This window comes from Anomaloglossus baeobatrachus, chromosome 4 (assembly GCF_048569485.1).
Source record: "Anomaloglossus baeobatrachus isolate aAnoBae1 chromosome 4, aAnoBae1.hap1, whole genome shotgun sequence".
Taxonomy (NCBI): domain Eukaryota; kingdom Metazoa; phylum Chordata; class Amphibia; order Anura; family Aromobatidae; genus Anomaloglossus; species Anomaloglossus baeobatrachus.
This window is the reverse complement of record NC_134356.1, coordinates 681,193,089-681,216,369: the sequence shown is the minus strand read 5'-3', so window position 1 is coordinate 681,216,369 and position 23,281 is coordinate 681,193,089. Positions and strand designations below refer to the sequence as shown.

At 49.6% G+C, this 23,281-nt stretch overlaps 1 protein-coding gene across 1 annotated transcript in view; it reads left to right on the top strand.

Annotated features, from left to right (window-relative positions):
- LOC142302123 (uncharacterized) overlaps positions 1-23,281 on the top strand; it is a 119,637-nt gene that overhangs the window by 2,073 nt on the left and 94,283 nt on the right. Inside the window, exon 2 of the mRNA XM_075343208.1 lies at positions 22,785-23,165. Within this exon, the coding sequence (XP_075199323.1) occupies positions 22,785-23,165 (381 nt within the window). The remainder of the gene's footprint in view (positions 1-22,784; positions 23,166-23,281) is intronic.

Sequence of the window (23,281 nt, the reverse complement as noted above, 5' to 3'; positions counted from 1 at the left end):
TCTTCGAGTTCGGTCCAGTGGATCCACCTCCTGGGTCTGCCCGACCGCCCGGCCGTGACAGTAAGATCAGGCCATGGATCCCGCTGCAGCACTAGCGGCCTTGCAAGAGGAACTCCAACGTCAGCATGAAGTCCAGACCCGCATGTTGCAATTTATGACCTCCGTGGACACCCGCCTGTACACGTTACAAGCATCAATGACGCCTGCGGCACCCAGGTCCCCAGCTAGGCAAGCCATGGCTCCCGCACCAGTGGCAGCCTCTTCAGATGCTTCCCGTCTCCGTTTGGCGTCACCACCTCGTTATGCTGGAGATCCCAAGACCTGCAGGGGCTTCATAAACCAGTGTTCCCTTCATTTCACGCAGCTGCCACATCTGTTCGCCTCTGACCAAGCCAAGGTCGCCTTTATAATGTCTCATCTGGAGGGCGAGGCGCTGGCGTGGATGAACCCCTTGTGGGAGAAGGAGGACCCCATGACCAAGAACCTTCAAGACTTCCTGCAGGCCTTTCGCAGCACCTTCGACGAGCCGGGACGCGCCTCTGCGTCTGCTTCATCCCTCCTCCGCCTACGTCAAGGAACACTGACGGTGGGCCAATATGCCATCCGTTTCCGTACTTTGGCTTCTGAACTCGGGTGGAATAATGAGGCCCTGACAGCCGCCTTCTGGGAAGGACTCTCGAGTCGCATCAAGGATGAGTTGGCGGGTCGTGACGTGCCCTCCACCCTAGATGCCCTGATTGCCCTAGCCACTCGAGTGGACATTCGTTTCCAGGAACGCTCCAAAGAGCTGTATCGAGAGAGACGCGCTTCACGGCTGAGGCATACCTCGACTCCGGAGCAGCAGGCAATTTTATCCAGCAGGCCACGGTGGACAAGTACCAGCTGCCTGTTACTCCACTCGAGAAGCCCCTAGTGATTGCCTCGGTGGATGGGAGACCCCTCTCTGATACCATCTCCTGGATCACCAAGCCGGTGGAATTGCGTATAGGTGCTCTGCACACCGAGAACATCGCTCTCTACGTCCTTCCACACATGTCCCATCAAATCCTGCTGGGACTTCCTTGGTTGCGGACACACGAACCATCAGTCAGCTGGGGTACTGGCGAGATCACTCGTTGGGGCTCTGCTTGTCATGAGAGATGTCTAAAGTCCCTACAACCAATCCGACGTCCCCCGGCTCCAGAGAACCTACCGGAACTGCCCTCGGCCTATTGGTCCTTCGCGGACGTTTTTGACAAGAAGGAGTCTGAGGTACTTCCGCCACACCGTCCCTACGATTGCGCCATCGACCTGCTCCCAGGAACAACACCACCTCGAGGACGGATATATCCGTTGTCTCCAGCTGAAACCAGGGCCATGTCCACATACATCACGGAAAGCCTGGCAAAGGGATTCATCCGGAGATCCTCCTCTCCTGCGGGAGCAGGCTTCTTCTTCGTTAAGAAGAAAGAGGGTGACCTTCGCCCATGCATTGACTACCGGGGCTTGAATCAGATCACCATAAAAAACAAGTACCCCCTACCGCTCATCCCCGAATTGTTCGACCGGCTTAGAGGAGCCCGTGTGTTCACCAAACTGGATCTTCGGGGTGCCTACAACCTAGTTCGTATCCGCTCTGGGGACGAATGGAAGACCGCATTTAATACTCGCGACGGGCACTACGAGTACTGCGTGATGCCCTTCGGTCTGTGTAACGCTCCTGCCGTATTCCAAGAACTGGTGAACGACATTTTCCGGGACCTCCTCTACCTCTGTGTAGTAGTTTATCTGGATGACATCCTTGTCTTCTCTCCGGACCTCCAGACCCACAGAGAGAACGTAAAGCTGGTTCTACAAAGACTGAGAGAGAATCGTCTCTACGCCAAATATGAGAAGTGCGTCTTTGAGCAGTCTTCTCTTCCTTTCCTGGGATACATCATCTCGGGTACTGGGTTGCAGATGGATCCAAAGAAGGTCTCCTCCATACTCAACTGGCCTCCTCCTTCTGGACTGAAGGCAATCCAACGGTTCCTGGGATTCGCCAACTACTACCGCCAGTTTATCCCGCACTTCTCCGCCCTGACTGCTCCTCTCTCCGCTTTGACCAAAAAGGAGGCTAAACCAAAGGACTGGTCACCTGCGGCCAACGCCGCGTTTTGCTCTTTGAAGCGAGCTTTCGCCTCCTCTCCTGTACTCCACCGACCGGAGTTAAACCGCCAGTTCACCTTGGAGGTGGATGCCTCCTCCTCAGGAGCCGGAGCAGTGCTCATGCAAAAATCCTCCTCCGGGAAGATGGTGACTTGCGGTTTCTTTTCTAAGAGCTTCTCAGCACCTGAACGGAATTACACCATCGGTGACCGAGAATTATTGGCGGTCAAACTAGCTCTGGAGGAGTGGCGTTACCTCCTGGAAGGAGCAGTGTACCCCGTGACCATCTACACGGACCACAAGAACCTGGAATACCTGCGGTCCGCTCAGCGACTGAACCCACGGCAAGCCAGGTGGTCCTTATTCTTTGCCAGGTTTGACTTCCAGCTCCACTTCCGACCCGCGGACAAGAATGTACGCGCCGATGCCTTGTCTAGGTCCCTCATGCCCATGGAGCAGGAGGAAGAGACTACCCAACCTATCATCCCTCCTAGCAAGATTGTTCCGGTGGCTCCCGTCACTCTGGCCCAAATACCACCCGGGAAGACCTATGTCTCGGAGACCGACAGGCTAAAAGTGTTACACTGGGGTCATGCCTCAAAAACAGCCGGCCATGCAGGCCAGAAGAGAACATGGGGTGCGATTGTACGCCATTACTGGTGGCCATCCCTTCGCACTGACGTCGCCGCCTTTGTCTCTGCCTGCTCCTCTTGTGCCAGGAACAAGACGCCCAAACACCTGCCCTATGGCCGTCTTCTGCCTCTACCGATACCCTCAGTTCCGTGGCAACACATAGCTATGGACTTTATTACGGACTTGCCATTGTCATCCGGACACACAGTCATATGGGTCGTGGTGGATCGGTTCTCTAAAATGGCCCATTTCGTCCCTATGGCTGGACTGCCCTCTGCTCAGGAACTCGCGGACGCCTATATACAACACATCTTCCGCTTGCATGGCTTTCCATTGCACATCGTATCAGACAGAGGAACTCAGTTCACTTCCCGCTTCTGGAGGGCTCTCTGTAACCATCTGGGAGTGACTCTGGACTTTTCATCTGCATACCATCCTCAGTCTAATGGCCAGGTAGAGAGGGTCAATCAAATCTTGACCTCTTTCTTACGTCACTACGTCAATGCCCATCATGACGACTGGTCCGCCCTTCTACCTTGGGCTGAATTCTCCCACAACCACCACTTCAGTGAGTCGTCCTCCAGCTCTCCCTTCCATGTTGTTTACGGGCTTCAGCCTTCCATCCCATTGCCTGTATCCCCCTCTTCGGATGTCCCTGCTGCAGATACAGTAGCCCGTGACTTTGCAAACATTTGGGACTCTGTCAAATCGTCCCTTGGGCGTGCTTCCCTGCGGATGAAAAGACACGCCGACAAGAGACGTCTGGACCCTCCGTGTTTCTCTCCTGGAGACCTCGTCTGGCTTGCTTCCCAGTACGTCCGCCTGAAGATACCATCATACAAGCTGGGTCCTCGCTACATTGGGCCGTTTAAAGTCCTCAGCAAGATCAATGAGGTTTCCTACAAGCTACAGCTCCCGGCCACGATGAGGATACCCAACTCATTCCACGTCTCCCTGCTCAAGCCGGTTATCCTTGGTCCCTTCTCCGATGCTGCCAGTCCGGCCCCTCCACCTATTGCCGATGACGACATCTATGCGGTAAGGGATATCGTGGCCATGAAGACCGTACGAGGTCGGCAGTTCTTCCTGGTGGACTGGGAAGGGTATGGTCCTGAGGATAGGTCTTGGGAGCCCAGGGAGAACGTGGGCACTCCTCTTATCCGTGCCTTCATGTCCCGGTTGCGGGGTGGGGGGCGTGGGGGGGGGGGTACTGTCACGCTCCCCGGGTCCTCACCCCCGCTCCCCGGCTCACCTGCCACGCTGCCCGCTCCTCAGCCCCCGGATTCCGTCCGTCCCAGGCCCCCTGGTCCCCGATCCCGGCGCCCGACGGCTTCCCAGGACCTGGCCGGCTCTCCTGCGTCCTCCTCTCAGCCTCCTTCCCTGGCTTCTGGCACCCGGGCGGCGCGCATGCGCGTTAGGGCGCGCGCGCGGTCACTGACCCTTTCTTAAAGGGCCAGCGTCCATTAACAGGAAATGAGGTTGAACAGGTACTGGGTATAAAGGGGGTTATTGTCCAAGGGGGCGGGGCCTGATCTTCGTGTTCCCTGAACTAGGAGTCAGGTCTCCTGGTGTTTATGTGCCTGTACTCACCTATCTCTCTTTGTAGAGCCGTACCTGCCTCGCCATCCAGTCAGCCGTATCCTGAACCCCGCACACTGTCCGTCTGCCATCTGACAGTCCGTACCATCTCGGATCCCTGCGGTGACCCGTCATCTCGCTCCTGAGGTTCCGGACCCCGCCTGATATCATCTCGGCTTCCGAACCTGAGCTACGTCACCAGGACTACCATCTGTGACTCCGTGGTCCCAGGGACTCCTCCGCTGCCTTCACTTGCACGGACTGTTCTGCTGCCCATCAGTGCTTCAGCTGCCGGACTCCCTACCACCATCTTCGAGTTCGGTCCAGTGGATCCACCTCCTGGGTCTGCCCGACCGCCCGGCCTTGACAACTATTAAGGGATGTGAGAACAGGTTGTAAATATCACAGGGTGGCAGGGGAGAACAGGGGAGCAGGGATCCTAAACTGGCCCTCAGGCTAAGCAGGGACTAGCTGTCCGTACTCCTCGAGATATGTATAATAGTGACAATGTACGGGCCTCCTACCCCTGCTCCTGACCAGCCCTGATCTAGTATCCCTTCCCTCCTGACCCAAGGGGAGGTGGCCCGGACAGGAGCGTTTAAACACCAACAGTGATAGACAAACAGGGGAAACCAAAACTCTATCACACAACATAATCATACAACGTAATCAGACAACATGTGATAAGGAGGGAAACTAAAGCAGCTAGGAAAAATCCTTTGGACAGCTTGCCGTGCATTTTGGCCTTCAGAGCTGCCTTCAATTGGTCCAAATGTTCAATGCAATACCTTATATTGATGGTGGAAACCTTTTGAAGAAAGTCCACTAGCAGCACACCCTCCATGTCCCAGAACACAGACGCCATCACCTTAGTGGCTGATTCTTTCACCCTGAACTTCTTTGGATGAGGAGAACCACTGTGCCTCCAGTCTTTTGACTGCTCCTTATTGTCAGGGTCATAAAAATAAATCCAGGTCTCATCCATAGTGACCAGTCGATCCCGGAAGTTCTTATTAGTCCGAAACGCTGACAAATGGACCGGGAAGTTCTCACTCACATGCTTCTCTGATCTGTTGAGGACCCACTTTGAAGATCGCTTCATCATGTCCAAATGTTCATGGATAATGACACAAACACGTTCACGGGAAATCCCCATGATGTCTTCTATTGCTTTAGCTGAAATTTGTGGATTCTCCAGTATGTGGTTGTGCACAGCATCGACGATCTCCGGAACAACAACTGCTCTCGGTTGTCCAGGACATTCCGCATCATTGGTCCTGAAGTGGCCCGTTTTAAATTTGGCAACCCAGTTCTTAACTGTGGAATATGAAGGGCATTGATCCACCAATGCCTGCGACATATCACTATGAATATCCTTCACAGACTTTCCTTGCAGAAACAAGAATTTTATCCCTCCTCTGCTCTCAATTGCTGTGAATATTGCATTATACGCCACCATTCTGTTTTCCCGCGTGAATAGAACACTGTTGCCATAAGCAACAAACACAACATTTTGGAAACATATATTACACACATAAGGCTTTCATGTGATGTAACATTTATTACCATAGAAACAAAAAAAGATCACAAAGCCAAAAACTTATCAGCAACCCTCGTATTAAACATGCACACAGATGAGGTTTGCACATGGCACCAGTCACACAGGTACGTGTGATACAGAGTGTCTGGCTTTGCCTATTGTATCAATCACAAGAAAAGCGCTTGACCAAGGGCACTCACTCCAGATTTAGAGTAATATAATACGATTTTTATTTGTGTATCAAAAGGTGACACCCACTGCCCCTGATGAAGCTAACATAGCGACACGCGTTGGGCCAGGTTCTCCACCTCTATTTTCAGATAGGGAATCACCATGATAGGGATTCCCTATCTGAAAACCATGATAGGGATTTTCTGCCTATGAGGCATTGCAGTTGCTGCTCTGACTATTTGGTCACAATGCTGCTTGAAAGATAGAATGTCTGTCTCAACGTATACCTATTTATAAGATGGTTATATCTCTGATTCATTATCTGTATTGTTATACATTTTGAACTATCTATGGTGATTCTGGTGCAATATATTTTTGAGAGGATTTATTCTGTATTGGGTCTCATTACCATTGTCCTTGGTGTTTTTTAATATGTCTGCACTGTGTTGTATTTTGTATGTGTGTTTTTAAACTTTTTGATACACAAATAAAAATCGTATTATATTACTCTAAATCTGGAGTGAGTGACCTTGGTCAAGCGCTTTTTTTGTGATTGATATGGTTGGCTTTGCTTGACAGGTGCACCCCCCTATTCCTGATAAATCTGCCGTATAAACTATGGCTGTGCACTTCTAATTGGTTTTCTTGTATGGCTTTGCCTATTGATGATGCCCATATTATTACATCACCTTCCTTACTCTTCTCCTGAATAGCCCTGATCTAATACCCCTGCTCTCCCTCACCCAAGGGGAGGACAGGAGTGGCAGAACCTACAGATAAGGACAAACAGGGAAAACCAAAACTCAATCACACAGCACGTTGACATAGAGCTATTAGACAACAAGTGATAAGGAGTTAAATAAGAGCAGGGAAGGAAAAAAAAGAGAACCCCACAAAGCAATAAAATCACCATCAGGACTAAAGCTAAAGCTATAGTTGACATGGGAGGACAGGCTCCTCCATCTTAAAGGAGGGGAGTGACTGTGAAAGGTCTCCCACAACATGTGATCCAAGAGGTAACCAGAAGATTAGCAGAAATTAACTTCTGCTAAACCGATCACTAATGAACACACAGCTGGTCGACACCCGAGCCTTCCTGTGCAACCCAGAAGCACCAGAGAAAGTATAGAGAGGAGCGTCAGAGTCTGTGGTCTGAACAGTGTCTGATGCCACCATGACACTTGTTGAGCCTAGAGCAAAGCGCCATGTGTCAGAAATTTGCGTTATACAGGAAAAAATTCATACAATTGTAGCAAAGCAGTTACAATTTGGTAACATGACAAGAATCTGCATAACTAATTATATGCTAAATAGCTGCAAGTCACATTTATGTATGAGACAGCAAAGATGATTGTCTATAAAATGAAGGTCATCTCACGCTTAAAGCTACAGTGGATGGTGAGATATGGAGCGTGAAAGTCAAAATGGCAAAACATTGTTACTCTTTTGCTTGTCACTGTATGTCAAGTGAAAATACTTACTGGTAATATATATAGATGTGTCATTCTTTCCATTTTTTTACATCATCAACTTATCCTAAGATGTGAGGTAATAAATGACCAGTTTAAGAAAACTATATTGCATCAGTGAGAGATCACACATGGGTTTGCCCGTAATGCTTTGCATTTATTACATTACTTGTTATATCACAGCCAATCAGGAGAAACTATCATAGCCTGTATAAAAGCATAAGCAGGGAATGCAGCAGCCATTTTATGATGAGTCTGGATAGTGATAAGATGTTTCAGCTAAAAGCTTAAGTATAGCAATAGAGAGGTAAAGACATAAAACACTCAAGAAATTATATTGATCGTGTGTGATGAAAAGAGAATATTGTTATAGTTTTAAGCGCAATTAGAGGCTTTGGAATACTCTTGAGTTTCCATGAATTGATTTGCTGTAAAATTCAATGGAACTGTCAAATCTTAATTTCAGGAGATTCATTTATCTGTAGTCATGATATTGTATTGAAATTGTATTGTTAAAAATTGAATTCCTTCAGTGGGGATGACACATCTGAGGTGGCACAGCCTAATTGTGGGTACAAAGGAACCTCACGTCACGGCACTGATGTTAACCAATATGCGTGCCAGGGGGGATTATGCCCTGTGGACATGCGTAATAAAGAACTGGAGACAGGTTACACTATGGAGATAACCGTGACTTGTCATCTGGTTTTCCTTGCTACTGACCCTCCCTCTTAGTATATTAACCGGTGAGTAAAGAACTAATATGACATCCACTTATCTTAAGGCTATGTGCCCACGGGGGACAGTGTGCTGTGATTATATCCGCAGGACATTCCGCAGGAGCTCCCAGAAAACCGCAGCACAACTTTGTCTGTTTCAATGCTGCGGTTTATTTGTGGAATGTCCTGCGGATATGCTGCGGGCATTCTGCATTGAAGATACAGTACCATGGCTTCGGCACTGCATCCTCAATGCAGAACAAGTGCTGCAGTGAACGGGGGAGTTCATACTTGCCTCTATCACACAGCACTTCTCTCCGGTGTCTGTCAGCGTCTCTGCACTGTGCAGGAGAAGGTGGGCGGGCCTGAACTACCTCTGGCTGTCACATGACCGGAGCTCGTGCAGGCCCCGCCCACCTCCTCCTTCCTGCTCATGGATCCACCGCGCTCCAGCCTCCTGTACACCGAGGGAAAGTGACCGGGTGTCTGCTATCAAAGCAGGTAAGTATGGGATCATCCGCAGGTAAATCTGCAGGAATAACTGACATGCAGTTATGTGCGGCTGCAGGATATCCGCAACATATTCCGCAGTCGCATATTCTGCAGCGTGGACACAGACACTCCACATGTCCCATAGGATAACATGGGGAGTGTCTGTACATGGTAAAACCTGCGGATTTATCTGGAAAATCCAGATGAAGCCGCAGGTTTTCCGCGGCAAAATCCGCAGAAGCAAGCTCCCGTGGGCACATGGCCTTAGGGTATTACCCACAACATGTGACCTCCTGATGAACCTTAAGAGAAGGGCAAATGTGACGCCCTGGGCAAGCCAGGGGTCACAGGTCATTGCACCAACACACCCTACATCCCCAGTTAGGAACATCAAAGCTAAACTAAAATCCTTGTTGCCTTCCTCCAGAGGCTGATGTTCACACCAGGGGGTGGGCCAGGCGGTTGGCTCCGCCCACCGAGGAGTTCACAGCTCTGGAGGCGGGAAAAAAACCAGGAGTTAAGCTAGGGAGGTGAAGGAGTAAACAGCTAAGATGAGCTAAGGAAGTGAAAGTGGTGAAGCGAAGCGAAGTCTGGGGAAAGCAAGTGCAGCCGTCCGTGGGAACCGTTTTTCCAGCCGTGTGGTTTACCGAGAACTGTGTCACCGTCTCAGGCTGAGTGAGTACCACAGTGCCGCAAGGCACAGCGCTGCCCCCGCGTCCCTGCGCCCACCAGGCCCTGCATCTCCCATCTCATCACCGGGCCCCGGGATCACCAACCCCTACCCACGGAGGGGCGATACATCAACTAGCTGCTCCCCCACCATCACTCCCGGGATCCCCACACCGAGCAGCGGTGGTGCTAACAAATCACCACAACCGTGGGTGGCGTCACGGACAATAAACAATCCCCACACCCAACAACCCCCTTTCACTCACGGGCGAGGAGCGCCGCTCGAGAACCCCCGGGATCCGGCCCACAGCTCGAGCCACCACTGAGCAGCGGCAGCAGCTGGACCCGAGCAGGGGGGTGAGCGCAGTGCTGACACCCTCCTCCCCGCCCGCGACACAAACGTGTCAAGAGTGTGTTCTCTTTGGGACCCCAGTTTGTTAAGGGAGGTACAAATTTTTGTTCTGGCACTGGCACCGTAATATATGGCATTTATTGTCTTGATTGCTGCATGGACTGACATTTTCACATACTGAGATCCATTGTATACCTAACATTGTTGATGAGGGAGTAATGGTTTTGGTATATACAGTGGAACCTCACTTAACGAGTAACCCAGTAAGCGAGTATTTTTCTGAACGAGCAAAGCTTGCTGTAAATTTGTAACTCGGTTTAGGAGAAAGCTTTGCTGTACGTGCAAAATACTCACCGCACATACTTCCAGTTCCATACATCCACCGCGCTCTAACCCGCACTTGCAGTCCACACAAACACACACAAGCACGCACAAACACACATAAACACGCGCACACACACATATTATGCTCATGTGACGCCCTGGACTAGCCAGGTAGTCACAGGTAGGCCCTTGCATTACACCCGTCCCCTAAAAAGGTAACAGCAGCCAACCTAAAAACCCTGAGTCACCCCTCTCAGACTTGACGTTCACACCCGGGGGCAGAGCCAGGCGGTTGTCCATGCCCACCAAGGAGTTCGGAGAGCCGGAGGCGGGAAAAACAGAGTAGAGCAGAGTAGAGCAGAGTGGAGTGAAGGAGAGGAAAGGAGAGTGGAGTTGTGAGGAGTAAAACGTTTGTCAGGGATCTGGGTCATAGCACGGATATCCTGTGGCCAGGAGGCAGACGATGGTTGCTGCCTGCAGGAGACAGGAAGACGGCTGGTGGAACCGTAAGGGACCGGGACAGGGTAGTGTGGCCCGCCGGTACCAAACCGGGGAGCCGACTGGAAACCGGAGCACCAGAGGGGTACTCAGACCCAGAACGAGGTCCAGAAGCCACTGGACCACGTCGAATTCACTGATTGGGGTCTGTAACTTAGGTCCTTTCCCGTTCCAAAACCCGAAAGACGGCAATAGCCCACCGAGGGGGATAGAAAGCCACCGCACAGGCAGAGAGATCCCACAGGCCAGTGCCTGCGGGCAAATGGACTCCTCTGACACATACACGCTGGGGAGTGGACTTCCGTCCCTGAAGCACCAGCAGTCAGAAACTACAAAAGAGGTGCAGGAGAAAGGCGGGGACCACCGAACCGGGTGGTGGACAAGACGCAGCCGGCTGCGGGCACCGACCACCATCCTTTTGGTTTACCAGAGACTCTGGTGTATCTGTCATAGTGAGTACAACAGTGCCATGCGGCCGCGCACCGCCCTGCACTGCACAGCCATGACATACTCCCCAAACGGGTCCCGGGGCCACCATCCCTGCCCACGGAGGGGTTAACATCTTACTGCACGACCATCTCCCCCGGGTGCCCCGTAATTGCAGCGGTGGTGTCTACACTTTCACCACGTCCCGTGGGTGGTGTCACGAACTAAAAACACGGCTCCGGCCGTACACCTACATAACCACCCCCCATCGAGATCGCCAGCCATCCCCTTGCAGAGCGACGTGACCCCCGGGTCCGAAGGTGCTCGAGCCACCCACCAGAAACGAGCCCGGACCCGAGCGGCTCGGCTGCGGCCGAGCGCGGCGCGGTACACTCACCTTACCTTCCGTTCCATTCCCTCGCCGGCTCATGGAACTTGTAGTTCATCCGTACACGCTATTTTCCGCTCCCAGCATGCTGACGTCAAAGGCAGGAGCTGCTTGCCTCTGATTGGCCAGTGTGCTGCCTTTGAGTAACGGCTGACAGGGGAAGGTCCAGCCTCATCGCGAGGCTTGCCGATACACATCCTGTAGCGTTGAGGGAGGAACTTCCGCTGTCAGCCGCTACTCAAAGGCAGTGTGCTAGCCAATCAGAGGCAAGTGGCTCCTTCCTTTGACGTCAGCACGCTGGGAGTAGAAGATCTGGCATCGGTCGCGATGGTTACCCGATACACAGCATGTATGGGCGAACTACAAGTTCAATGAGGCCGGCGAGGGAACGGAAGGTAAGGTGAGCATAATATGTGTGTTTGTGCGTATTTCTGCGTATTTGTACGTTTGTGGAATGGGACATTTAACAGGTTGTGGAACGAATTGTCAGCATTGCAATGATTTCCTATGGGAAAACTTGCTTTGCTGAATGAGTAACTTGGTTAACAATCACACTCCCAAAACGGATTGTTCTCATTAACCATGGTTCCACTGTACTAAGTTGTAGACTAAGTGCTACCATTCCATTAAACCTCCTGTTCCCTGGTAGCACAGATTGATAGGTGCTTTGCAGTTGTCAACCTTGTGATTGATTTTTTTGTGTGCTGTATCTTTAAAGATGTATTGGTTCTGAGGAATGGAACCACATGCTATTATAAATTATATATAAGTAATTATGTGTTCTATTGGTGTGGGTATTGTTGCATATTTAGATACATAGGGATTGTGCTGAGAAAGGGAGGGACAGTCCACATTGAGCAAGGGTGCCATTTTGCTTGTGTCCTTAGGGTGGAAACCTCCGCTGTTAGAAAGGGAAAGCCACCAAGTGCTTATTAGGGTCTCCTAGCCATCATATAATGATTTCTGCACCTCCCATACTCTCTAATCTACATCTCAACTGACAGAGTGCAGCCATAGAACATGAGTGCCTGCTGTGGGCTTCAGGCTGAAGCTGAGCCTCGGTGATCAGCGGTGAAATCACGAAGGTTATTTGCGGTCACAGCTGGAGGTTCTTATGGCCTTCCACCTATGACTGCAGGTATCCTGACCTCAGGGGAACTCAATGACCTCATCTCAGGTGAGATCACTAAGTTCACAAACATGCATCCCTGGCAGAAAACTACCAAGAGATGCAGATATGGTGCTGAAATTTCTACAGCATATTCCTGCAGCGAATCTACAACTCCGGACAAAAAAAAGAATAAAAACTGCATGATAATGCATGGGGGTTTTGATGCATTTATTTGTCAGGAGCAGATGTAGTTTTAATTTGTTGAGGGTTTTTTTGCCAGGTGGTGATAAATGGGTGCATGATTATCCTGAGAAAATGCAGCACCAAAGCTGCATCTCTTGATAAAAAAATGCACAAAAACGATTTTTGACGCTGCTTCGTTGCAGTTTTGTACTAGAAGGTACAAATTTGGTGCTGAAATGTCTGCACCAGATTTCAGCAGCAAATTTGCACCTCCTAGGATAAATCCAAACCAAAATGATATCAAAACAGTTTTTGTGCATTTTTTTTCAAAAGAGATGTAGATTTGTTGCTGAAATTTCTACAGCATGTTGATGCACACCAAATGTACACCTCCTGGCAAAAAAACCCAACAAATTAAAATTGCATCATAATGGATTCAGTTTTGATGTGGCTTTTTTTTTTGACAGGAGATGTAGATTGGGTGCAGGAATATGATGTAGAAATTTCAGCACCAAATCTACATCTTTTGACAAAAAAAAAATACAGTTTTCTACCAGGAGATGTAGGTCTGTGAACTCAATGACCTCAAATTAGGTGAGGTAACTAAGTTCATTAAAGTCTCCTGAGTTCAGGTTATCTGTGGTCACAGGTGGAGGGGTGTGCAATTCTCTAAAATGCACTATTCAGGACAATTTGAATAATTCCCAATACACACATTTTTCTCCAAATCTGCTCCCTTGTATCATGTTTCCCCCCTCTCCATGAACATAATAGCCCTCTGTATCTGTACTTGTAAATAATGGCTGGTGACCGGTTTATGCAGCGCTATATGAATTTCCTATTTATTATACCAATGGTCAGACCAGACAATACAAGCACTTTTTATCATTTACCTTTTGTGTCTCCCCCATTTTCCTATACAGTAGCTTGTAGGAGCTTGTAGGAACCTCACTCCTTTTGATATCTGTTGAATTATGTGTTACTGTAAGAACAGCCCCTATAGTATATTGAATAATAAGATGTAATATTAGTTTATGTAGCACCACTCAGCAACACCCATATCCAATCCGGAGGCAACTGAGCAGAGAAGAAAATGTGAGGAGGAAATAGGAAGCAGCCGCATCTCCCAGCCTGCAGGGCCAGCGAGGGGAGGGAGAAAGAACTACAGAGTATGAAAAGAGAAGAAAGTGTAAGGCTGCTGAGGTGTATATAGAGGCTTTGGTTTGTGGGGTGTATATAAAGGCTGCTGGGGTGTATATAAAGGCTACTGGGGTGTATATAGAGGCTACTGGGGTATATATAGAGGCTTCTGTGTGCGGCGGTGTCTGTGTGCGGCGGTGTCTGTGTGTCACGAATCAGCGAAGCATGGATCAAATACCGCGCCAATTTGTGGCCGGACTGTGCCTGTCGCTGATTTGTCGCGAGCGGCTGGCGCGACCAATCAGCAATGCGGGATTTCCATTACAGACAGACAGAATTAGACGATTATATATATAGATGGTATGGTATGGGGTCTCATTTGCATTACAGTATGAAATGGATTCAATACAGTCTACAATTTTTTATTTTATTTTTTTATTTTCCTTAATCCAATTACAGGCTTTGCAGTTTTGTGATTTGTTGCAAATCGATTTCCTGCAATTCAAATTTTTGGAAAATGTTGTCAAAGCCAACGAATTTGAACTTCAGAAGATTCAATCATATCTAGTGATGACAGATTGAGGACACTCCGAGACACATCAAATTTTTCCACAACTGAATTTATTTATTGGGGAGCATGAAGTCGACGGGGTGGATCTTTGGATGATGTTTTCCAGCAACACAAATCCTTAGTGAGAATTTATCAGGAGCTAAAACACCTTATCTGTTGCAGATTTCATATACGTGGTCTTCCTCACTAATATTCTGCCTCTCTTAAAGCGCTCTATGCTTTGGGGTTTGGGGCACAGAACCACACGATGGTGGGTACTAGATACACCTTACTGTAACACTCTTATCCAAACATGACATGCTGATCTTTTCAAGCCATTTCAGTGTAGACAATGGTATAGAACAAGAAATCAGCTGATCGATTCTCGGAGGATCAACTTTGAGTTGAAATTACTGAAATTCATAGCAGTGCCCCACCATTTTGTTGACCCATATAGGGACCCCAGATGGCAAAAAAAATAACAACTCAATGGTCACTGCTTCAGCCTCCACGCATCCCCTTTCCTGCCTTCCGCTCCTCTCCTTTTTGCAATCACTAGGCACAGCTTCATCCTCTTCACTAAAGGTCAGAAATTCTAGCTGCGCTCAGGCCTGGGAGTTGCTATACGTTGTAACTTCATGACATCACAACGTGTAGCGTGACCTTACAACATTGGTGTCAGAAATAGTGGCCTATATTGAGGTGTGGGCTGTGGACATGAGGGTGCCTGGAAAGAGCTATTAGGTTTTCTTTTATATATGTTATGTTTATTATGCTCTGGGGTCTAGAGCAGAGATGAAAGCATTTATTCGCCGCTCCAGTCCTTGCTCCAGGTCGGTGCACGCCGTCCATGGATAGAGCTGTGCAAATTTCCTGCCCTCCTAGGATCCTGGGCTCAACTTATGATTTGCTGTACTGGTGCGTCATGACCTTTGTGCTGCACGGCGCACAGATGACATCAAGCCAGTGAATAAAATGCCACAGCCAGAAGGACAGGAAATTCACTTAGCTCTTGACCACAGCCAGAGCGCACCGATCTAAATTGTGAGTTAATGGTGCACAAAACGATCCACTGTTCGCTCTACAGAGAAACAAGAGTCTAATTAGGTGACGTTCATACTATTAGATCAGGTGAGCCTCCAAGCTGTACTTCATCTGTGCACCATACAGAGACAGGAACTCTAATATGCAAGGTCTAACAGAAAGGGGCCTGGCTGCATCCTGTGCAAAAAAAATATGAGTGTGATGGTTCACCTCCCCGTCCACATGGCTAGGGGGTGGGGCCTTCTCCCGGGCCTCACTTCCAGAGCCTGGACGCCTTAAAAGCTGACAATTCCAGTGAACCAGCGCCGACTATAAGCTTAGCGCTGCTTTGACTGTGATTGCTGGTCCTGTGAGTGATATCCTGATCTGTCTGTTCCTGTGCCCCCGTGCCCTTGTCTGTGTTCCGTCCCCTGGTTGTCCCTCCAGTCCTCTGTCCCCTCTCCTACCTCCCCACTCGGTTGCTTCCCCCGGTACTGATCTTGGCCTGACTTTGACTCCGCTTTCGCTCGTTCCTTCGGTCCTGCTTCTGCCCGTACGGTGTTTGACCCAGCCTGCTTGACCATTCCTCACACGCGCTGCAGCTCTCTTTCCCAGCTGTGCTGTGAGGCAGTGTATGAGAACTCTGTGTATTTACTTCCTGGTTTTCATTGCTTTGTGTTGTGTCTTCTGCTGCAGAGCTCTGGCTCCCCCTGGTGGCAGCTTGACAGTATAGCCGGCCTAAAATATGCATTAGTTTTCCCATAGGAAATTAATGCCGGTTACCTTGGTAGTGGGATCCTTCTATGCATTTTGAGGAATACTATAATGGACCCACTTAGTACTTTGTGTGAGCAAGTGGCCAACCTCACTCAGTTGGTTCAGGATTTGGCTGCAGAGCATTGCACCCTGGTAGCTTCACATAATATGCTGCAGAGTGAGGTCTCCGCCTCCGCGAGGACCACCTTAGGGGCATCTACCTTACGAAATGTGGGTTGTCATAGTCCCTTAACACTCTCGAGCCCATGGTGATGCGCCCCGATAAATTCTCTGAGGAGAAAAACCTATTCCAGACGTTTAGAGAGAGCTGCCAACTCCTTTTCATTCTCCAACCTTGGTCTTCGGGGGACGAGACTCAGCGGGTGGGGATCATTATGTCGTTACTTAGAGGGGGTCCCCAGGCCTGGGCGTTTTCCCTACCTCCTTCGGCCCCAGAACGACATTCGGTTGACCTCTTGTTTGACTCCCTCGGGGTGATATACGATGAACCAGACCGAGTACGGGTGGCTGAGGACAGGATTATGTGTCTCACTCAGGGGAATCACACTGCGGAGCAATATTGTTCTGAGTTTCGGCAGTGGTCCACTGAAGTATGGTGGAATGATTCTGCACTCAGGTGCCAGTTCTGGAGAGGTCTTTCGGACTCACTGAAAGATGCCTTGGCTCTGCACCCTCCTCCCAGTACTTTGGACGAAGCAATGATGGAGGCAGTTCTCATGGACCGTAGATTACGGGAAAGAAGGGGTACCATTCGTGAGATTCCTCCCTCTCTGCCTAGGACGCCTTCTTTGCCAGCTACAGAGCACATGGAAGTCGGAGCCATCAGTCCGGACGAGAAAGAGAGGAAAAGACGCCGGGATCTCAAGCTGTGTTTCTATTGTGGACACCATGGACACTGGAGGAAGGACTGCCCAGCTTGCCCCCCCGCTAAACAGTCGGCAGGAAACTTCTAAGTCTGGGTAACGGCCGAGGAGGTTGCCCAGACTATCAGGTACCTTTCCTCTCCTCCAATAAGATACTTCTAAATGTTGCCCTCCATGTCAAGGAGTTGGTCTGGTCAACTACTGCCTTTGTTGATTGTGGATCCGCTATGAACTTCATTGACTCTAGATGTGTTCAAAGATTAGAGTTAGGGACAGTGAGGTTAGATGGACCTATCCAACTCCTGGCAATTGATAAAACACCATTGTCTCAAAACTTCATTTGGTTTTCTACAGAAAAGTTCACTCTGGTAATCGGGTCTCTGCATTCTGAACTGATTTCTTGTTTTGTAATGGACAACCTCCCTGCTGACTTAGGGGTGCTTCACACATAGCGACATCGACAACGACGTCGCTGTTACGTCACCATTTTCTGTGACGTAACAGCGACCTGGTAAGTCGCTGTTATGATCGCTGCTTAGCTGTCAAACACAGCGACGCAGCAGCGATCATAACATCGCTACATGTGCAGAGAGCAGGGAGCCGCGCACACTGCTTAGCGCTGGCTCCTTGCTCTCCTTGCTTCCCTACACATCGGGTTAATTAACCTGATGTGTACTGTAGCTACATGTGCAGAGAGCAGGGAGCCGCACACACTGCTTAGCGCTGGCTCCTTGCTCTCCTAGCTACAGTACACATCGGGTTAATTAACCCGATGTGTACAACAGCTACATGTGCAGAGAGCCGGAGCCGGCAGCACAGGCAGCGTGAGAGCTGCAGAGGCTGGTAACTAAGGTAAATATCGGGTAACCACCTTGGTTACCCGATGTTTACCCTGGTTACAGCTTACCGCAGCTGCCAGATGCCAACTCCTGCTCCTTGCTCGCTTCATTTCGTCGCTCTCTCGCTGTCACACACAGCGATCTGTGTGTCACAGCGGGAGAGCGCCTTTGAAGAAAACGAACCAGGGCTGTGTGTAACGAGCAGTGATCTCGCAGCAGGGGCCAGATCGCTGCTCAGTGTCACACACAGCGAGATCGCTAATGAGGTCACTGTTGCGTCACCAAAACCGTGCCGTAGCAGTGATTTCGGTAGCGATCTCGCTATGTGTGAAGCACCCCTTAGTGTTGGGGTATCCTTGGTTAATGTTGCATAATCCCGTTATTGATTGGGAATGTCAAACCATAATCAAGTGGAGTTCTGGCTGTCATAAAAGGTGTTTAAAATCCATATCTGTGTCCTCCGTAAGTCCTGAGGGTCTTCCGGAATACCTGATGGACAACGGAGATGTATTCTCGGAAATAGAGGCCGAGGTTTTGCCACCTCATCGCCCATATGACTGTGCCATCGATTTGATTCCCAACTCCAAATTGCCCAAGGCCCGTTTATATCACCTCTCAGGTCCAGAAAGGGCTGCTATGAAGTCTTACATATCCGACAGTATACGTAAAGGGCATATCCGTCCTTCTTCTTCCCCTGTGGCCGCTGGGTTCTTTTTTGTAAAGAAGGATGGAGGGTTACGGCCGTGTCTCGATTTCCGCGAATTGAACAAGATTACCGTGAAAAACACGTATCCGCTTCCACTCATCCCTGATCTCTATAATCAACTCTCTGAAGCCTGGTGGTTTACCAAACTAGATCTCAGGGGAGCCTATAATCTTATTCGTATCAGAGAAGGGGATGAGTGGAAAACGGCCTCTCTTACGTCAGAGGGGTTATTCGAGAATTTGGTGATGCCCTTCGGTTTATCAAATGCTCCTGCAGTGTTTCAAAATTTCATCAATGATGTCTTCTCTGATTTTATTGGTCGTTTCGTGGTCATCTATCTCGATGACATATTGATTTATTCTGTCAACAAGGAGACGCATATTACAATGTCTGTTCTGTATTACAGAGGTTACGTGATAATCAATTGTTTGCCAAGCTTGCAAAATGTGTTTTTTCTGTTCAGGAAATAGCCTTTCTTGGGTTACTCCTTTCTCGTGATGGGTTTAAAATGGACCCGGGGAAAGTGCAGGCTATCATTGACTGGGTGCAACCCAGGGATATCAAGGCGTTACAACGCTTTTTGGGTTTCGCCAATTATTATCGGAGGTTTATTAAGGGGTTTTCCCAGATTGCCAAGCCCTTGACCGACCTTACACGGAAAGGGGCGGATCTGCAGAACTGGTCTCAGACAGCTGTCCAGGCCTTCCTTGAACTCAAGAATCGGTTCAAGTCCACCACGGTACTGGTACAGCCCGACCTCAAGGCGCCATTTATTGTGGAGGTGGACGCCTCAGAGGTGGGGGTGGGGCAGTTCTCTCTCAGGGTCCTGCTACTCTAACCAATCTGCGACCTTGTGCATTGTTTTCCAAGAAATTCACTCCGGCTGAGCGGAATTATGATGTGGGGAACCGCAAATTATTGGCAGTAAAATTGGCATTCGAAGAATGGAGGCATTTTTTGGAGGGTGCGACTCATCGTATTACAGTCATCACTGATCATAAAAATCTTGCGTATATCGAGTCGGCCAAGAGACTAACGCCTCGACAGGCAAGGTGGGCCCTTTTTTTTTCTAGATTCCATTTTACCATTACTTTTCGGCCTGGGTCCAAAAACGTGCAGGCGGATTCCCTATCCCATAGTTTGGACCCGGTGTCCCATCCAGCGCTTCCTTCCTCCATTCTTCCACGAGGGGTAGTGGTCATCCTTGTCATCCGAGTTGGAGGCTGAGGTTCGGGAAGCCCAGTCCTTAGCGCCATCCTCCGCTCCAGACATTAAATTGTTTGTCCCTTTGCACCTTCGGTTACGGGTATTACAAGAGTTCCATGAGTCCGTACTTAGTGGCCACCCAGGCATTACAGCCACTCGCAGGGCTGTTGCTCGACTGTTTTGGTGGCCATCTCTTCATTTGGATGTGGCTCGTTTTGTTTCTGCCTGTGCTATATGTGCCCGTGCTAAGGTATGTCGTAACCGGCCAGCTGGGGAACTGGTTCCATTGCCTGTTCCTGAAAGGCCATGGACCCACTTGTCCATGGATTTCATTCCGGACCTTCCTGTCTCTAATGGCATAACTGTGATCTGGGTGGTGGTGGATCGCTTTAGTAAACAGGCACATTTCGTTCCCCTCTCGAGTCTACCTAATGCGGTGACCCTTGCCAACCACTTTATCGACCAGGTGGTTCGGTTACATGGGTTGCCCCTGATTATTGTATCTGACAGGGGGGTAAAATTCATTTCTCGGTGTTGGAGGGCCTTGTGCAGGCGGTTGGGGATTGAGTTGTCCTTCTCGTCTGCCTATCATCCTGAATCCAATGGGCAGACGGAGAGGACGAATCAGACCCTTGAGCAAATCCTGCAGTTCTTGGTTTCTGCTCAGCAGGAGGATTGGTGTACATTTTTGCCCCTTGCCGAGTTTGCATTTAATAGCAGAGTCCACCAGTCTACGGGTACGTCTCCCTTCTTCTGTAATTACGGGTGTCACCCTCACTTCGGGGCCTTCTCCAGAGTAGATTCGGGGTGTCCAGGGGCCGACTCCGTTGTTCAGAGTCTGGGGGAGGTATGGAAGGAGGTACGATGGTGCATCGAGACTGCTCAGCGGTCCCAGAAAGACCAGGCAGACAAACGGCGTTCTCCAGGACCGTCCTTTCAAGTGGGGGACAAAGTGTGGCTGTCCACTCGGAATATTAGGCTTAGTGTTCCATCTGCTAAGTTGGGTACTAAGTTTATAGGACCCTATTAGGTCATCGAAGTGGTCAACCCAGTGGCCTTTCGGCTGCAACTGCCCCAGACCTTGCATATTCCTAACGTATTTCATACCTCCTTGCTTAAGCCATTTGTTCCATCGGTGGTGGATTCTCAGACCCCTCCGGCTCCTATATTGGTGAATGATGAGGAGGAGTACGAGATCCAGCGTATTATCGATTCTCGTTGGGTTCGTAGTTCCCTCCAGTATCTGATCCATTGGAAGGGTTACGGTCCGGAGGACAGGTCTTGGGTGCCGGCTCGATCCGTGCGGGCCGATCGGTTGACTGCGGCTTTCCACCGGAAGTTTCCTGGAAAGCCCGGGGGTCCGGTGGCCCCCCCTTGAAGAGTGGGTACTGTCATGGTTCACCTCCCCGTCCACATGGCTAGGCGGCGGGGCCTTCTCCCGGGCCTCACTTCCAGAGCCTGGATGCCTTAAAAGCTGACAATTCCAGTGAACCAGTGCCAGCTATAAGCTTAGCACTGCTTTGCCTGTGATTGCTGGTCCTGTTAGTGATATCCTGATCTGTCTGTTCCTGTGCCCCCGTGCCCTTGTCTGTGTTCCGTCCCCTGGTCCTCCCTCCAGTTCTCTGTCCCCTCTCCTACCTCCTCACTCGGTTGCTTCCCCCGGTACTGACCTTGGCCTGACTTTGACTCCGCTTTCGCTCGTTCATCCGGTCCTGCTTCTGCCCGTACTGTGTTTGACCCAGCCTGCCTGACTATTCCTTGCACGCGCTGCAGCTCTCTTTCCCAGCTGTGCTGTGAGGCAGTGTATGAGAACTCTGTGTATTTACTTCCTGGTTTTCGTTGCTTGACAATGAGGTTTTTTGTTGGTAGTATGGCCAGAATAAGGAAGAGTACAACCCTCGTCACGGTTGTAGGTCACTACACTAAATATAGCATCAAAAAAGAAAGGAACAAGTCTTGCACCACTAATCCACTGCTGTTACCCTGTGATCACTCACTTGTGCGAGAGGTGTAGCTCCAGCATACGGTACCATCCGGCTGCAGGGTGCACGTCAAAGAAGGATCAAGTCCAGAATATCCAAGGTAAGAAAGACAGACTGCACTCAGCTGCTGTGGCGGTGAATTTTATTCCAGAAATAGGTGCAGGATAAAATAGGCGAGTGGAGACCTGGATGCGGGTCCCTCACAGAGGACGACGGCCATTTCGCCTGCCAATCAGGCTTCCACGGGTCCACATGTGGGGACGTAAAGACACTCCTTAAAAAGGAGCTGTGCGCCTTTTTATACTGTTTAAGGCCCCCTTCACATGTCCGTGAAAATCACGCATGTGTCAAAGGTGCATTTTCCCCTCCGTGTGCCGTGTTTATGGCACTACACGTGTTCTCCGTGTGTTATACGTAATAACACACGGAAAACGGAAAGCCCCGCCTTACTTGTTTCTTCCGGAGCTGTCTGTGGTGCTGACTGACAGTGTCCAGCACAGGCCACGCTCCGCTGACGCTGCTTCCGGCCCCCAGTGAAGAAGATGCGTTGTTCAAATTCACTGGGGGTTGGATGCAGGTGACAGCCGCGGCAGAGACTGCAGGGACGGTAGAGGTAAGTATGTGTTTTTTTTATTTTAAAAATGACACTTGTGTTTCTCCGGCGCGTGTCATGTGGGCCCGCATCCATACTACATCCGTGTGGTACGTGTGTGGGCCGCGTGACACCCATGCTGCCGGAGAAACACGGACATGCATCCGTGTGGAGCATACGGGCTCACGTGTGCTCCACACGGAGGCACGGGCCAATGGCTGCACACGTGCGTGCACATAAACCCATTGATTTGAATGGGTTTACGTGTACCTGTGTCTCCGGTATATGCGGGCATGGACCTAGCACGTACCGGAGACACGTGAGTGTGAAGGGGGCCTAATATCAACTAAACAATCAAAAATAAAATATTTGAAAAACATTGGATTTTATCATTCTTCTCTAATTCCTTCATGTGGTTTATTACAGGAACCTGCTGGACCTCACGTTATTGTGTTTACCAACCAAAAACCCTCTACGTGAGGGAAGGAGATTCAGTCACCATACCGTGTTCATTCACCTATCCTGAGTATTACCGGGGCAGGTCACAAATTATAGTAAATTGGGGGAAGCAAGATGGTCTAAACTGTAACTATATCCAGAACCCCATCACAGACAGTTCTGGAAATATTATGGATGGTTATAAAGACTGGATCTCTATAGTGAAGCCTCCTGATAACAACCAGACCGAGTCTCTCATAATCCGGGAACTGAAAGCTTCAGATGGAATCACCTTCTGCTGTCGAGTAACTATGATCCGACCTAGCAATACATGGAATGACAAATATGGCACCTCTCTACATTTTGCAGGTACGTACATTTAAAGGAAGGGTGTTTTGTTTTTTTATATTTGTATTAATAATAGTGATTATGAAATCAAGTCTTTTCAATACAAAATTAAAATCACTGTTTATTTAGTTTTTATT